The sequence below is a fragment of the Ranitomeya imitator genome, chromosome 6 (genome assembly GCF_032444005.1).
Source record: "Ranitomeya imitator isolate aRanImi1 chromosome 6, aRanImi1.pri, whole genome shotgun sequence".
Lineage (NCBI taxonomy): Eukaryota > Metazoa > Chordata > Amphibia > Anura > Dendrobatidae > Ranitomeya > Ranitomeya imitator.
This window is the reverse complement of record NC_091287.1, coordinates 448,627,473-448,644,860: the sequence shown is the minus strand read 5'-3', so window position 1 is coordinate 448,644,860 and position 17,388 is coordinate 448,627,473. Positions and strand designations below refer to the sequence as shown.

The following is a 17,388-nucleotide window of genomic DNA, read 5'->3' as shown; positions in this document are numbered from 1 at the left end:
AGAACAATATTGTATCATACAATTATTAGGTTCTGTAGAAGGACGTAGATCTGGGGATTTATTATGATGGAATATAGGCTGAACTGGATGGACAAATGTCTTTTTTCGGCCTTACTATGTTACTATGTTCCAGAAAAGGACATATCTCCCAGGAAATTATTGCAATTACATGTATTGTTACACACATATATTTCCTTTGTGTGTATTACAAAAATAGGGAAAAAGGAAAAAAAATGGGAAGAAAATAAGTCAGCTCACCAATCCCTCAACAGTGCAATGATGTCCATGCACGGAGCCGCCTTGGTCAAGGGCGTAGTCCAGAGCCAGCAATGAAAAAGAAAAAATAATCTCCAGCATGGATCTTCTAAAAAGTCAATTTATTGAAAACACTTTAAAATGCAAACATTTGCAAAAAAAAAAAAAAAAAGATGGGGGTCCCAGGTGGTCAACGCCGACGCGTTTCGACCATCAGGTCTTGGTCATGGCTAAGACCTGATGGTCCAAACGCGTCGGCGTTGACCACCTGGGACCCCCATCTTTTTTTTTTGCAAATGTTTGCATTTTAAAGTGTTTTCAATAAATTGACTTTTTAGAAGATCCATGCTGGAGATTATTTTTTCTTTTTCTTTGTGTGTATTGGAACAGCACAAAAAGAGAAAAACACAAATTGGACATAATTTCACCCCCAGACCCCAACCAAATTGTTGGCACCCTCAACTTAATATTTGGTTGCACATCCTTTGGAATAAATAACTGCAATCAATCGCTTCCTATAACCATCAACAAGCTTCTTACACCTCTCAACTGTAATTTTGGACCACTCTTCTTTTGCAAAGTGTTCCAATTCTCTCATATTTGAAGGGTGCCTTCTCCCAACAGCCATTTTAAGATCTCTCCGCAGGTGTTCAGTGGGATTTAGATCCGGACTCATTGCTCGCACTTTGTTTCCATCCATTTTTGGGGTAATTGTCCTGCTGCAAGACCCATTACCTTGGACACAAGAACAGCTTTCTGACACTGGGCACCACATTGCAACCAAAAACCTTTGTTAATGTTCAGATTTCATGATGCCTTGCACAGTCAAGGCACCCAGTGCCAAAGGCAGCAAAAAAACCTCAAAACATCTTTTCCTTGAATCTCCACCATATTTCACTGTAGGTACTGCGTTCTTTTCTTTGTAGGCCTTATTCCATTTTGAGTAAGGAGTAGAATTATGTGCTTTACAACAAAAATCTCTATCTTGGTCTCATTTGTCCACAAGACGCTTCCCCAGGAGAATTTTGGTTAACTCACATTTTGGTAAATTGCAGTCTAGCTTTTTAGGTCTCTGTGTCAGCAGTGCGATTCTACTAGGTCTCCTGCCATAGCGTTTCATTTAATTCAATACTAATGTTGACGAATAGGTAGCGCCGACACTGAAACACCCTGAGCCTGCAGGACAGCTTGAATTTCTTTGAAACTTGATTGGGGCTGCTTATCCACCAACTGGACTATCGTATATGGCAACCTTTCATAAATTTTTGCAAAAAGTAAAAAAACTGAAAAAAGCGCACCAACCTTCTCACTGCAGTCGGAATCAGTCCTTAGTATAAAGCATACCATCTGATAATGAGCTAGGTGGTGCATGAAAAGTGTGCTGAAAACCGAGTGCATTCAGTATTGAGAAAAGGAAACAGCACTCACCATTGCTTCTTAAAAAAGGTTAATGTCCTTTATTCCATGTAGCGGGACAATCCTTTAACAAGCAGGGGAAGTGAAGGAGGACAACAACCGTTTCGTGCATATCCCAGCACTTCTGCGGGTCCCGCTACATGAATTAAAGGACATTAACCTTTTTTTTTTTTTTTAAGAAGCAATGGTGAGTGCGGTTTTCTTTTCTCAATATTGAATGCACTTGGTTTTCATCAATATTTCTCTGCTATCCACGTCCAGGGAGATTAGCTACAGTGTCATGGGTTGTAAACCTCATGATTATGTTGCACACCGTGGACAAAGGAACATCAAAATCACTAGAGATGGACTTATCTTGAGATTGTTCTTCAAAATGTTGGTTCTCAAGTCCTCAAACAGTTCTCTTTTCTTTCTGTTCTTCATGCTTAGTGTGGTAGACACACAATGCAAAGATTGAGTCAACTTCTCCCCTGTTTATCTGGTTTCAGGTGTGATTTTCATATTGTCCACACCTGTCATTTGCCACAGGTGAGTTTCAGCTCCAATGAGCCTTTGTCAAGCTTGACAAAGGCTCTCTGGAGCTGAAACTTTGTTGCTTTTTTTTTTTTTGCACACATGGCAAATTAATAGATTGATCATTTTCTTTATATTACTATAGTGTGCTGCCTGCTTTTTTGTACTTGTATTAAGTTACTGGGCTGTGACCTTCAGTATATTACACACACACACACGTGCATCTCACAAAATTAGAAGGTCATCGAAAAGTTATTTCAGTTCTTCAATACAAACAGTGATCAGCCTGTGGCACAGCTGAGGTGTTATGGAAACCCAGGTTGCTTTGATAGCAACCTTCAGCTCGCATTGTTGGGTCTGGTGTCTCATCTTCCTCTTGACAATACCCCATCGATTCTCTATGGGGTTAAGGTCAGGAGAGTTTGCTGGCCAATCAAGCACAGAGATGGTGTTGTTTTAAAACCAGGTATTGGTACTTTTGGCAGTGTGGACAGGTGCCAAGTCCTGCTGGAGAATGAAATTTCCAACTCCAAAAAGCTTGTCAGCAGAGGGAAGCATGAATTGCTCTTAAATTTCCTGGAAGACGGCTGCACTGACTTTGGTCTTGATAAAACACAGTGGACCTACACCAGCAGATGAAATGGCTCCCAAACCATCACTGATTGTGGAAACTTCACACTAGACCTCCAGCAGCTTGGATTGTGGCCTCTCCACTCTTCCTCCAGACTCTGGGACCTTGATTTCAAAGGTCTAGTGTGAAGTATCCACAATCAGTGATGGTTTCGGGAGCCATGTCACTTTGTTTGTAATGACTATATAGTATATGGGTTTCACCTTTTGTATTGAAGAACTGAAATAAATTGACTTTTCGATGATATTCTAATTTTGTGAGATGCACATGTACATCCCTTGCGACGGCTCGTTTCCACCAGAACAAAGTGATTAACTATCCAAAAATCAGTCATGTGCAATCAACATCTTGTTTGACAATCAATTGTCTTGTGCACTCAGACATTAGACTGTTGGCAGAACCAGTCAATACAGTTGGCTAAAACATTATGCTAAAGTGTATGGGTAGGGGCCTTTATCTCTGGATATTCAATGTGTTTTTTAATTGATGAAAACATATTTGTTCTTACTGTTGGTGATCTGCTGGAGTATATTTTTGAAAGCCTCAGAATCCAGCCTCTAGCCTAATAAATATGAGGTGGCCTCCACAGAGCAGCTCCACAACCGATATTGAGATTACAGCTTTTTCTCTCCAGAAAATAGAAAAAAAGAAAAAGAAATGTCCCTGTAAAAGTCTAAAGACCACCATACACATTAGATCGTTGTCAGCCGAAGATTGGTTTGGTCGATCGTTCAGCTGGCAGACATTTTGGCCAAGCTTCCAGTGTTGTCCATTAGAGAGACGGCACCAGATACCTTTGGCGGTGGCTTATCTCTTGGCGAAGAAAAGGATCAGTAGACTGAAATTGTAGATGCCGGATTCTTATCTCCCCTGACAATAATCTGTCATGGATTTCCCATACATTAGACAATTATCTGAACCAGTTGTTATTGTTGAGTTCAGCCAACATTAGTCCAGTCTAGTCTAGTCTAATGTGTATAAGAGGCTTAAAAGAAAAATTAATTTACCTTATGTTTCACACAAACGACCACAGCCATTTCTAGTTTACCATTGTTATTTACTAAACCTGCTCACATTATAAAAATTACATACAACTAATAGAAATATAATGATTTATAGCTCTGTTACAAAATAGATTTTGCATAGTAAAAATGAGGCACGCAATTCTTACATGTAGCCATCTAATTGTTCCCTTTCCAGTTTTTCATACAATTATGTAGTCCAAAGAATGCATATTCTTACAGATGAAGCTGCATTTCAGATATCTGGCATAACAGAAATAAAACTCCTTATCGTGAAGATGAAGACTGAGATTTTGGAGCTTATATGCCGACCATTGTTCATTGCCAAATACAATTTAATTGGCTCACAACTGAATTGTTCCGTCACACAGTAGTCATGAACGTCCAATTCATTTTTACATTTAATCATAATGCCAAACCCGGGTTATATCCTTTCCAGTTCCATGACGAGACTCTCAGATCTAGGTCCAGTTTTCATACATTGGTTATCACCTATGGATAGTGTGGCAATGTAGTGCCGCTTTTAGATTGTATAGCTGGTGACTAAATGTGCAATTAAACTTACTTATGGAAAATTCCCTTTAGAGAAAATCTGTCATGTTTCTGAATACCAATTGCTGCTACTACTTTTATGATCTTGCTAAGCAGCTTTAGAAATGTGCCCATATATCACCACCGCAATCCGGCATACCTTACATTCATTTCTCTATGTGCCCCACATATGGGCAGGACTAGACCGTTCTGAGTGTCTCCTGCCTGCCTAATATTCAAGCACCTTGGTTTGCGATTTATATTGATAACCATCATTCACATCTAACTAAAACCCCGTTTCTCGCCATTCACAGAGAGGGTGGCACATGGGCATGTCACACGCTGCCCTGGTCAGTGCGGAGGAGTTAGGTGGATGGCAATAATGTTGACAGCAAGATGTGGATAACACTGGGGATATCTTCCACATTACAGGGGCTGGATATTATGGCTTCAATGAGTCATTAAGGAAGGTCCAGCTCTATCTGTGTGCATGACTTATTTATAAATGGTGCATGGCATATATGAAGTTATTTCTCCATAACATGCCGGACTGTTGTGGTGATATGAGGACACATTTAGTTTACATTGATAAACAAATGGCCGCAGTTAAAGGAAATTTGTTTCCTGTTTTTTTGGCATCCAATTAGAAAGCAGCATAATGTTAGGACAAAGACCTCGATGCCAGTGATGTATCACTTACTTGACTTCTTGCAGTACTTTAGATAAAAAAACCTGCTGCCATGTAGTCCTCAGCATTCAGAGAACTGCTAGATCTGCAGCAGAGAAAACTGTGATTTTATCAAAACTGCAGCAAGCAGCCCAGTAAGTAACATCTGCCCTTACATCAGATGGGGTAGCAAAAAACCTGGCAACAAATTACCTTTTATAAGGAAAAACGTAATGATAGGTTTGCTTTAAAGGTGTATCATCACCCATCTAATGTAAAAAAAAAAAAAAAAAAAATAGTAAACAGTCTTGTAAAAAAAAATGCTAACACTTCAATTTTTTCACTGCCTAGCCTTCCCTTATGGTTACAAGAGTGTGTTACATCATACAGTGAAGCTTATCTTAAGAACCAGACTTGTGCTTTTCCCTCTGAAGCCAGTATTTTGCTACACAAGTACATACATGAGAACACACAATAATAAAGTCATTTAAAATCTTTTAAACGGTGTTTAAGAAAATATCTAGAATCAGTGATGTATGTAGTTCGTCAGAAAACTTTGCAAGAACTACATAATGTGCTTTCTACGTGAACTATGCAATGAGATTGCCCAGGCATGCCCTTCAATTTGTACTGAGCAGGTGGACACATTAGGAGCTGGAAAACCAGAAGGCCTTGTTCACACAATGCAGTTTTACATTTTTTTTCCAGTCAAATCCAGAAGTGGATGCATAAGAGAGGAGACATAACAGTCATTATTATAAGCTTTCCATTTAGGGTCTACTAAACCCTGTGCTGTATGAACAAGACATACAGAAGAAAAAAACAAAACAAATAATGAAACACTGTGTATACACTATCATGAAGTGTGGTGGAAACAGATCCGGTCATTAGAATTAAAAAAAAAAGGAGGAAAAAAAAGGATAAAGGTGAACATACACTGTAAAGGTATCTTTATATATGCCACAGTTGACCAATATTCTAATAAAGGCAGAGAGGAGGCTTGCACAGCAGCCATTATAATTCTATTTAAAGAACATTATAAAAAACATTTCAGAAAATAAATGGAATGTACTGGTGTAAACTACTACTAGATAGTACTGTGCGGTACCAGCAAAACAATGTCCAGTTTCAGCAACATGACCTAAAGCTTTAGGTGAAGAGCACACGAGCGGATGGTCGCACTCGAACATGACTCTCTAGCTTTGAAACAAAATCATGTGGAAACTGGATAATGTGGGAGGGTGGAGTTCTGGGATCTCCCTGCTTTAAGAGGTTTTGCTGGACAATGTGCAAAAAAGCACAGTACATACTGGCATGGCTTATCTTGACACAAAATGGTCAGCTTCGGACCAGTGATGTCACCAGCTTCTATTTTACTGAATATTTGGTTACATTTTGTGTATACTGGTGCAAATAAAAGGCTGCTTTGCCATACACTGGTTTAAAGGATATTTTCTGCTTTACTTCACTGAGACATTTCGGAAGATGGCACCACTGGGACATCATAAACTTGGATCATTAATGCTCACTAGAGTGAATGCTGTCAGCACTCCTCCTTAAGCGCAATTTTATTTTCATTTATCGATATTAAGGGAATCTGTCAGCAGGTTTTTGCTACCCCATCAGAGCGCAGAATTTGGTAGGGACACAGAAACTAGTTCCAGCGATATATCGCTTACTGGGTTCCTTGCTGCAGTTTTGATAAAACCACAAGTTTTTTCTGCTGAATATCTACCAGTTCTCAGAATACTGAACCCTGTATAATCCACATACACCACTGATTGGCAGCTTTTTGTTTACACTGTGCATAGGCAGAAAGATGCCAATCAGAGCTTTCTTTCACAGCTCATGAATACAGAAGACTGAATGGCAGCAGATTTATATGTCCTCTATTGATAATCTTCTGCTGATAAAACAGCTTATCAAAACTACACTAAGCAGCCCAGTAAGTGACATCACTGGAATCAGGGTCTCGGTCTCTACATTATGCTGCTATTAGATTAGGTGGCAAAAACCTGCTGACCGTTTCCCTTTAAAGATAGCATGCTAGTCTGCAGTAATCACTAGAGGGAGCCTACTGCTTACAGTATTCAATAGGAGATCGGTGTATAAACTGATAATTTTTCCCTATAAGTTACACTTTTAATCTACCGTATATACAGGTCTATACAAGTGATTTATAACAGTCTCTGTGTAACCAAGCACTATAAAATATATTAAGTGACAATCAGTGCAAAAATTAGAACCAATTTAAAATTGATGGTGTGTGTGCATTTTAAGGGGCCCAGCACTTGGTGGCGCGCCTGCTCCCATTATTCTAGTGATAAGATCTTAGCTCATGGACAGCTAGTGATGCCATCTTCAATCATGCCTCATGGAATAAAGTGTATATATGCTCTACCCTGTAAGGTTATAATGCACGTAAGCCTACACAGAATATTTTTCAAAAGTTCATTCTCTAAAACGAAAAGTCATCAGAAGGGGCCGCGTAAGAAAATCCAACGAAAGCATCATCTGCTTCTTCAACACTGGCATTAACAATAGAATAGTCTGTAGATATACAGACAGAATCTGGAACCATGACATCTGTAAACTCGGTGTCAAAATTTGATATATCATCTGGGCCATCCTAATATGAAAAAACAAAACAAAAAAAAAAAAAAAAAACACACATTAGAAAATTAATTCTAACCATAGTATTTATAGTAAATTATTAATCATCTACAAAAAAAAAAAAAAAAAAAAAGGCCTAAGGTACATGTGACAAAATATATAGCTCTGTACATAGTTATCAAAAACTGAACATGCTGGATTTATCAAAACTCTCACGCCACAATTCTGATGTAAAAACTTCGCAAAAGTCGCAAAATGTAAGTGTAATGTCAAACATTTAATAACAACCATTGTGCTGCCTGCATTCTTTTGTATGAAGCTCTATATATGGAAGCACGTAGAACCTATAGGTTTTTTTTAGGTTTCCTCATGGATTATATTATTTTTAATAATCTGCTTGTAAGCATCTATACTTCTCTCTGACCTTTCCCGGCGCCTGCGCACTGCAGTACTTTGCTCTGCCCTCAACAGGGCACACAAAGTACGCCTGCGCAGGAGCCGCGGCAAGAAGACAAGAAAAGGACGTCATCGTATGAAGATGGGAGGCGCCGGACCCGGACCGCGACTCCCATCGGACCCGAAGAGAACCGGGACCACCCCTGGGTGAGTATAATATAACCAGTTTTTCTTATCTTTCAGGATACATCGGGGGGGCTTATCTAAAGCATTACAGAGCGCTGTAGATGAGCCCTTGATGCTGGTGGCCTTAGTTTATAGGCAATTTTGGGGGTGACAGATTCCCTTTAAGAAGGATGTTTCACATTATTGAGCAGCCTCAGGTTTCATGCAGTATGAAAGAAAAAAAGGATTTATCTGCTGCTGAAAAGTGTAAAATAGTGCAATGCCTTAGACAAGATATGAAAACAGATATTTCACAAAAACTTAAGCGTGATCATCGTACTGCAAAGAGGTTTGTGGCTGGTACAGAGCACAGATGGGTTTGTGCAAATGAAGGCATAATGAGGAACGTTTCTGTCAGACATTCATCAGATTAAGAGATCAGCTGATAAAATACCATTACAAAGCAGAAGACAGTTATTCAAAGCTGCTGCAGCCTCTGGAGTCCCGTGACCCTGAAGGTGTAGGATCCTCCAGATGCGTGCAGCTGTACATAAATCTACTATTAAGCCACCCTTAAAAAAAAAATGCTCACAAGCAGAAACTGTTGCAGTGGGCCCAGACATACATGAAGACTAGTGTTAAGGCTATGTGCACACGTCTGAAATTGCAGCGGAAATATCCGCGGCATTTCCGCAACTGTGCCGTGGGTAAAACGCATGCGGAACTGGCATGCGTTTTCCCACTAAACGCTAGCGTTTTACAAGCGTAAAAAGCTTGCAGAATGCTAGCGTTTCCCAAGCGATCTGTATCATTGCTTGGAAAACTGATTGACAGGTTGGTCACACTTGTCAAACATAGTGTTTGACAAGTGTGACCAACTTTTTACTATTGATGCTGCCTATGCAGCATCACTAGTAAAAAGATCTAATGTTAAAAATAATTAAAAAAAAATAAAAAATCGTGATATTCTCACCTTCCGGCGTCCCTCGCAGCCTTCCCGCTCCTCGCGATGATCCCGTTCCCAATAATAACCCCAGATGACCGCTACGTCATCACAGGTCATTGCCGCAAAGCATCCCTGGGAACGGAAGCATCACGAGGAGTGGGAAGGCTGCTGGGGACGCCAGAAGGTGAGAATATTACGATTTTTTATTTTAATTCTTTTTTTTTTTTTTTTTTTTTACAGGTATATGGTTCCCAGGGCCTGGAGGAGAGTCTCCTCTCCTCCATCCTGGGTACCAACCACACATGATCCGCTTACTTCCCGCATGGTGGGCATAGCCACATGTGGAAAGTAAGTGGATCAATGCATTCCTATGTGTGCGGAATCCCCGCGATTCACAAAGAATGAACATGCTGCGTTTTTTTTCCGGAATGTGATTCCGCCGCGGGAAAAAAACGCAACATGTGCACAAAAATTGCGGATTGCATTCTAATAATAGGATGCCTAATGTATGCGTTTTTTTCCGTGGTTTTATCGCGTTTTTATAGCGAAAAAAACGTGAAAAATTCTGAATGTGTGCACACAGCCTAAAGGTCTTGTTTATTAAGGAGCGCCATGTAACCATGGATGGTCCAGATGGATGGTTGGTGGATGGCCACTATGTCCCAACAAGGCTGCAGCATCAGCAAGGAGGTGGCAGAGTCATGTTTTGGGCCAGAATCATGGAGAGCTGGTAGGCCCCTTTAGGGTCCCTTAAAGTGTGAAAATAACCTCCGGAAATTATACAGAGTTTCTGTCTCACCACTTTCTTCCATGGTACAAAAAGAACCGTGCCATCCAGAGCAAAATCAATTCGTGAATGACATCGCATCATCTCATGCTGCACAGAATACCTCCGAGTCATTGGCTGCTAAGGATGTAAAATGAGAGGAACTCATGGTGTGGCCACCATCTTCCCCTGACCTCAACATTCAGCAATACATCTATGAGGGTGGGAGGCAGCTAACATCAAACCAGCAGCTCAGGGGGATATTCTGACACCCTGCCTAAGAAATTCAAGCAGAAACTATCCAAAAACTCAAATTCCATGGATGCAAGCATTGTGAAGGCAATATATAACTTGGCCTGTCAATATGTTTTTGTTTGAAAGAAGCTTTTGATTTCAGTAAATTGGACCTCGTAAAGCTGCAAATGTAACAAATGACCATTTTCAGTTCCTTACAACTTATAAAATGTTTGCAATCTCTGTGCATAATAATTTGGAACAGTGCATTGAGTTTTTTGTCTAGTTTAGAAAAAAAAAAAGTTGTTATCATTGGGAGGTTTGTCCAATAAAATTTGATTTATACTCTATCTATTGACGATTTGATCATTATACTGACTCATTTGCAACGACCATTTAGAAAAATCAGAGAAAAATAACTTGGATCTCTGTGTACAATAATCATAATTTTCATCCCATTTGTGATAGTCATTCGTATAGGTTTATACGATGTGTAGATTATTAATTGTGAGGCTTATTTACATACCACATGAGGGTCATATGGTGGAGAGATCTTCTTTTCAACCATATCTGTCCAGTTTATAGAGGAGAAAAATGGATGATTCTTAATTTCATTCTATAAAGTAAACAAAATGAAAGAGGTCATTCTTTGCCAGCAAGAAAAAGGGAAATATTTTTTCTCAGTACAGCTCTATGATAAATTACAGAACAAAGGACAAGGAAGTTACAATGATTCATACAATAACAGCCTGGAACAAAGTCATACCAGGAAATTCATGCTCAAAGTATTGAGGCATTTCTGAAGTGCTTTTGTTGCTTTTAGTATCGAGTCTTAGCTGCTATGGTTCTTTTAGAATAGGGCATGTGTGGAGGGGAATTGCAGACAAGTAGCTAGTTCATGCCTCGTGAAACTTGCCAATTCACAAATATTCACAGAACTGTGGGGCAGAGGACAGTGCACACTACCCCATAGTGCGGTATAACATCACAGCAATTAGTGACTGCCTCATCTGGACCAGAAAGGGAATGTCACAATTTTGCAGTGCAATAATTAAGTGAAGATGAATACTGTATTTTTAATGGTTTTTTTTTTTAAGTTCGTGCAACACTTACAAAATCATCCTTTGACCCAAGCCTCTGCTTTGGATCTTTTTCAAGTAATTCTTCCAAAATAGATGACGCCGTTATGCTTATGTCAGGCCGTGTAACTAGGCATTTGTGCAGAATGTTTTCATACATGACTGCAGTGTCACGATGATAAAATGGAGGCTGCAAAAACAAAGAAACAAAAAAGTAAAAATTATTGGTGAGAAAACATAAAGCCAAGCAAATGTACAAGAGATGATTTGCCATGCGATGTGAGAAATGTTTAAAGTTGCATTGTGACCCTTAGATTTTACCAGAAGAAGGGTGATGAGATTATAAAGTAACATTGCATTGTTAAAGGGCCATCAGTGTGCACCCTCATTCAAGGAATTTAACTTAAAAAATGAAAAAAAAAAATTGAGGTGTATGGCTGCACCGGTATGGGTTCTTGATATGAAATTGACTTTCTAAACAAAGGAGGGAACTACAACAAAGGAAAGTCATTTTAGTTTCATGATGGAAGGTGTGCTTGTTAGTGATGAGCGAGTGTGCTCGTTACTGGAGTCTTCCGAGAACGCTCGGGTGTTCTCAGAGTATCTTGGGCATGCTCGTAGATCGTGTTTGGGTTCCCGCGGCTGCTAGACAGCCTGAATACATGTGGGGATTCCCTAACAAACAGGCAATCCCTGCATGTGTTCAGGCTGTCTAACAGCCGCGGGAACCCAAACACGATCTACGAGCATGCCCAAGATACTTGGAGAACACCCGAGCATGCTCGGAAATCTCGAGTAACGAGCACACTCGCTCATCACTAGTGTTTGTGGATTCTCCAATGGTTTCTATGTGCGGGACGGACGCCCTAATGTACTTTATCATCTGAGTGGAGAGTGTATATGTTTTATATTAAAAATGGTGGCTGTTGAGGCTTTACCAAATTTATAGCAGATGATTATTGGGTCTGGCATGTGTATCAAATATCTTAGTTTTTTTAGGGGCAGCAGTTATGTACATCTTGAAAATCAGAGCACCTCCCAGTGTTCCAGTAGATGTACTGCGAGGGAAACTTAATGGACGTCTGTCTCCTACTTAGCCCCGCTATAAAGAAGATCAGCAGCGCTGCAAGGTGCCGAGATCGTTTTGCTGATCTAAGCAAATAAATCTGTTTTTCCTTAGGTATAGACAGTACACTAGTAAGGGACTTACAACATGCGACACCACTTAAAAATGTCAGCTTAACTGAAAAGGAAAATGATATTAGTATTTACAATATTCCTAACAGTACAATAATGCAGAATTGATAGCTACCAGGCCGTGCAGCATTTCAAAAAGAACAGATCCAAGACACCACCAGTCTACAGTGTTGTCATACGGCTGTTTCTTGATCACTTCTGGTGCTAGGTACTGAAAGAAAAAAAAAAAACAATAATGTATATTTAATGCAATCTTTCACCAAGTCAAGCAAGTTTTTTTGGCTGTATTTTAAAAGGAGCTTTCCAAGAATTATGTTTGTGCTTACAGATGTCATACATAGAGCCGCCACTGACGTGGTCACTTAATCATGCCGAGTAAGCATCACACTGATTTGATGGCAGAACAAACTATTAAAACAGCGGCACAGACTGTTTCAGAAGTGAAATTTTGACAACAGCTTAAATGGTCATGTATATTTTATTTTGGTTTCTAAAAAGTGCCAGAATATTTTTTGCAAGGGAAGTTTGGAGGGTAGGGCACTATTAGGGTATGTGCCACGGCGTGATGTAGACTATGGTACAGCCGCTGAGTATTCCCAGGCAAAGCTTCTTCAGGAAAAAGCAGGCAGTCATTTTCCTAGTTTCATTAGTGGCTTTGCCATCGTTCTTGAAGCCGGCGTTCACTGTTAAGTATGGAAAGAAGCCGAATACAGGAAGAGCCCGTCACTTCTTTTAGCAGCTTCAGGGTTTTTGAAGATGAAACATGTGCACAGAAATGTCATTTTGTGCATTATGTTCACTTTATGGGGAGCTTTTGCAGAGCTTTTTCAGGTGGACCGAGCAGAATACGCTTGAAAAAGACTTTATGCCTCTCAGCAAATATAACCAGTTAGAAACAAGTAGAGATCCATGCACTGTTCCAAACATAAGGACTATCTTCTGTATTAGGACTAATGTAAAACAGTTGTCTTTGGGCCCAACATAACAGCGCCAAAGTGTTGGCACAGCAAAGGGGTTAAACTGAACAGTAAGTTTCATGAAAGACACAAACCTCCGTTTAAAAATGATTGTATTACACAACAGTTGAAGGATCTTTTCTGTATATTTACTACGGGAATATATGACTCAGCCAGAACTTCTAGGGGCGCAGGCATACTGTATATTGAGAAGAATTGACAAAGGAAGTTCCACAGCTATACTAAGTATTGTGCTTCTATAATAACAGGGCCATGCAGAAAACAATACAGAAAAATCGTAAAGTTCTGCAGATACGGCTTCAACACCAAGAAAAATAAAAGAGAAAACATATAATACACACAATATAAAGCCCACAATGAATTGGGTTTTATATACACAAAAGTAACCTAAACTTCGAGAACCTCTCCGGGCAACATTATTATAGGTAGAGCAGCTTCATTTTAGCGAGTATTGGGTTGCAAAATTTACAAGCGGCAGGATGTGTTGAATATAATACTATTAGGTTTAGCAGAGCAAGCTACACGGTTTCTGAAACTCCTTGTGCCACATGGTTTTAGAAAGTTCAATATGATAAACATGGATCTTGCTGTGCTGAACTGCCGCCATAACTCGTATGGGAATTATGAAAACAGTGCAGGCAGAGACAAAGCCGCAGTGTCACTTTCCAGGCTGCTCGTTGTAGTTTTGATAAACCTGCAGCCATGTAGTACTCCACATTCATGAGAGCTGTATAACCGCAACCCCAACACTGATTAGCAGCTTTCTGCACAGGGTACATGGACAGAAAACGGCTAATCAGTTGCCCGGACGGGGTTATACAGAGCTCAGAAATTAAGAGAACTGATAGATATGCGGTTATTATACAGTTATTTTATCAAACCTACAGCAAGCAGCCCAATAAGGGACATCGCTGGAATCCGGGTCTCAGCCCCTACATCATACTGCAACTGTATGGAACGGTTATTTTACCAGAGAATGTCAATTTATTTGGGTAGACTCAGTTTTTTTTTTTTTTTTAACCTACAGACCAACATACTTTACGGAGCCATTTAGCATGGCATTTTGTGCACTGTATGGCAGCATTAAAAAAAAGGTACTGGGCATCATCCATAATAAGACTAGCTCCAACTGGTAAGTGGCTGCAAGAATAGACTTGTTTCCTTAGACATTACAGCAGCTAAACATTAACATAGGTTAACGGTACATTACTTCATCTGCTCACAATGTCTAGGCAAATTTCACATTTGTACAATAAAGCCCAAAAAGGGCAGCAGCTGGTTTCATTCTACATTTAGTAACTCTCCTACTAGGAGTTTATAGCATAAGATCCCCTCTGCTCATTTAGGGCACAAAGACCTCAGCGGGATCATAAGAGTTCCTTTTATAAAGCTAATCCTTGTCACCCATGAGTGGGCACAACCTTACCTCTGGGGTCCCACAGAAGGTTAGTGTTTTGTCTGAATTTGAAATTCCTTCTTTGCAAAGTCCAAAGTCAGTTAAAACAATATGGCCCTAGATGAAAACAAAGTGGAGTGACAATTATTCTTATTTTTCCTTACCCCCTTTAACCGGCCACATAAAAATAAATAACGGTGATGAGTGAACGTGCTCGCATATGGCGTTATCCGAGCGTGCTTGTGTGCTTACCAAGTGGCGCACTCGAAAACTATGTTCCAGTTGCCGCTGCTGCATGTCTCGCGGCTGTTAGACAGCCACAACACATGCATTCCTGTTTGTTAGGAGACTCGAACATTTTTTTTTTTGAGCAGGCGGAAGACACTTAGCGCATGAGCATGCTTGGATAACGACTCATCAGAGCACATTCGTCCGTCACTACTAAATACATTTAATAAAAAAAAAAAAAAACGTAGGCTTTAGTCACTTAGCGCAGAGCTTACTCCACTGCTCCCGCTGTCACTTATTGTCTGCACTGCCAACATTACATCAACAGCGCCGCAGCCAGTAACGGAGCTGAGGAAGACAGCACGAGCCGCTGAGCTCCATTATTAGCTGTAGCCCTGTCAGTGTGATATCAGCACTGCAGGCAATAACAGAAACTCAGCGATGGACCTGGGGAGGGAGAGTAAACAACCTTTTTTTTTTTCTTTCTTTTAATCTTTGTTTAGTGACAGGTTTCCTGAAACCAGAAAAAAACCCTTTAATTTTTATCCTAGCATGACTGTCGACATTTTTTTAGTGTGAAAAAACAAACAAAACATTCTTGCATGTTGTACTACATATTTACCATCACCTAGTGTCATCTCTACTAATACTATTTTCCTATTTACTTCCTGTATCTGCAAAAATATTAGCTAAAATGTTATGTATTTCATGGGGGGATCAGATTAAATCAGTTGATTTATTCCAGTTTTCTGGTGTAACTACATTGAAAAATATGCACAGGTACTATAGTCATGAGGATCAATGCACAACTTTCCCGAATATGTCGGAATGCCTTGGAACTAAGTGGTGACAGCTCTAATGTAGCCCCCCTCATCACTTGTTTTTCATCACTGTTCTACTTTGTAAAGTGTTCGAAAACAACTTCAGCTCTGACCTAGCAATAATTTTATCCTGGATCATATTCTACATATCTATGAAGCATGTGACCTGCTGATGACTATATGAAACACTACTTAAGGGAGAATCCAGTTCACCACTTTTCCAGAATTAAGAATTTTGCTGAGTTATATTGTAAAGGTGAAATCCGGATAATTTACGGTACATGTAAATCTTAATGTTTTGGTTGGGTTCTGCTGATGATATTTCCTTTTTAACCCATTATCACTATGTGACTGCAGACTTATGAATCCTCACATCTCATTAACTGCATGCTTTGAGGATTCCCTGGGGCAGACATGATTTGCATATATGCAGTTACATGCCGACTAGACATTCACAGTCTTGCTCAATGCAAGAGTATTGAGAGAGGTCGGACACTTCTAGTAGGAATGTGGCCAGAAGTATGCAAATCACATACTTGCGGTCACATGAACGCTTGGCCCTGGCAACGGAGAATACTCACAGTGCGCAATGTGCACGCACTGAGGATTCACAAGTCTGCAGTCACACGGAATGACTTCAGACTTGGAGCCCAAGGCCGTAAACCCTTTTAAACATATAGTGCTAGTCACAACAGATGGAGGCACCTGATGATTTGGCATTGCAGTACCTTGCGGGTCACAATCCTACCCCATTTACCTGCATTACACTGATGTAGCACTGGCATAGAACAATGTTTCGCCACACGACCTGGGTCAGGGCCTGAAGTCACGGTATAGTCCCAGCCATGAAAAAATAAATAAAATAATGAAATCCATGTTAAAAATAATGTATTACCTTTGAGTCTAACAGTATATTTTCAGGTTTTAGGTCCCTGTCAATAAAAGGAATATTTCATTAGAAGTGCGTCCCATTATAAATACATCTTATGAGTAGTGACTGCAGAATAGAAGTAGTAGCAGCATACCGATATATGATTTCAATGGAATGCAGATACCCCAAAGCACTACCAATTTCTGCAGCATAAAACAGCGCCCTCGGCTCGGCAAAATATCGTTCTCTTTGTAGATGAAAAAAAAGCTAGAAGAGAAATGTATATTATGTTATTAAACAATATTTTAGCCAGCCACAACATGTCATCTTGTAAATTTATCACAATGAATTTTCTATATTTTTAGTTTTACTTAAACATAACATATCAAAGAGTCAAGAAATTGTAAATGAAACTTAAGTGTACACATTTGGTTTTTAAAGCTTTATCCATGTGTCAGAATTCTGGAAGACTAAAATGTGGAATTAGTCACTGGCTGACCAGCATGATCTTGCAATGCAATTATGCCCAGATCAGTGCTGAACAAGTGCTTCTAGATGTCTGGCGAGCAGGTCAGATGCCCACATTGCTTCACTGCAAATGTGGTTAACTAAATCAGGAAAGAATACTGATAAGACAACTGGGGTGACCTGCAACAAGGGCCAC

At 39.9% G+C, this 17,388-nt stretch overlaps 1 protein-coding gene across 1 annotated transcript in view; it reads right to left on the bottom strand.

Annotated features, from left to right (window-relative positions):
• Positions 1-3,851: 3,851 nt before the first annotated feature.
• Positions 3,852-17,388, bottom strand: part of SGK3 (serum/glucocorticoid regulated kinase family member 3) — a 120,397-nt gene continuing 106,860 nt past the window's right edge. Inside the window, exons 11-17 of the mRNA XM_069731430.1 lie at positions 16,879-16,991; positions 16,749-16,785; positions 14,835-14,921; positions 12,547-12,642; positions 11,269-11,424; positions 10,682-10,771; positions 3,852-7,664 (exon numbers count right to left, since the gene is read on the bottom strand). Of these exons, the coding sequence (XP_069587531.1) occupies positions 7,494-7,664; positions 10,682-10,771; positions 11,269-11,424; positions 12,547-12,642; positions 14,835-14,921; positions 16,749-16,785; positions 16,879-16,991 (750 nt within the window). The 3' untranslated portion in view covers positions 3,852-7,493. The remainder of the gene's footprint in view (positions 7,665-10,681; positions 10,772-11,268; positions 11,425-12,546; positions 12,643-14,834; positions 14,922-16,748; positions 16,786-16,878; positions 16,992-17,388) is intronic.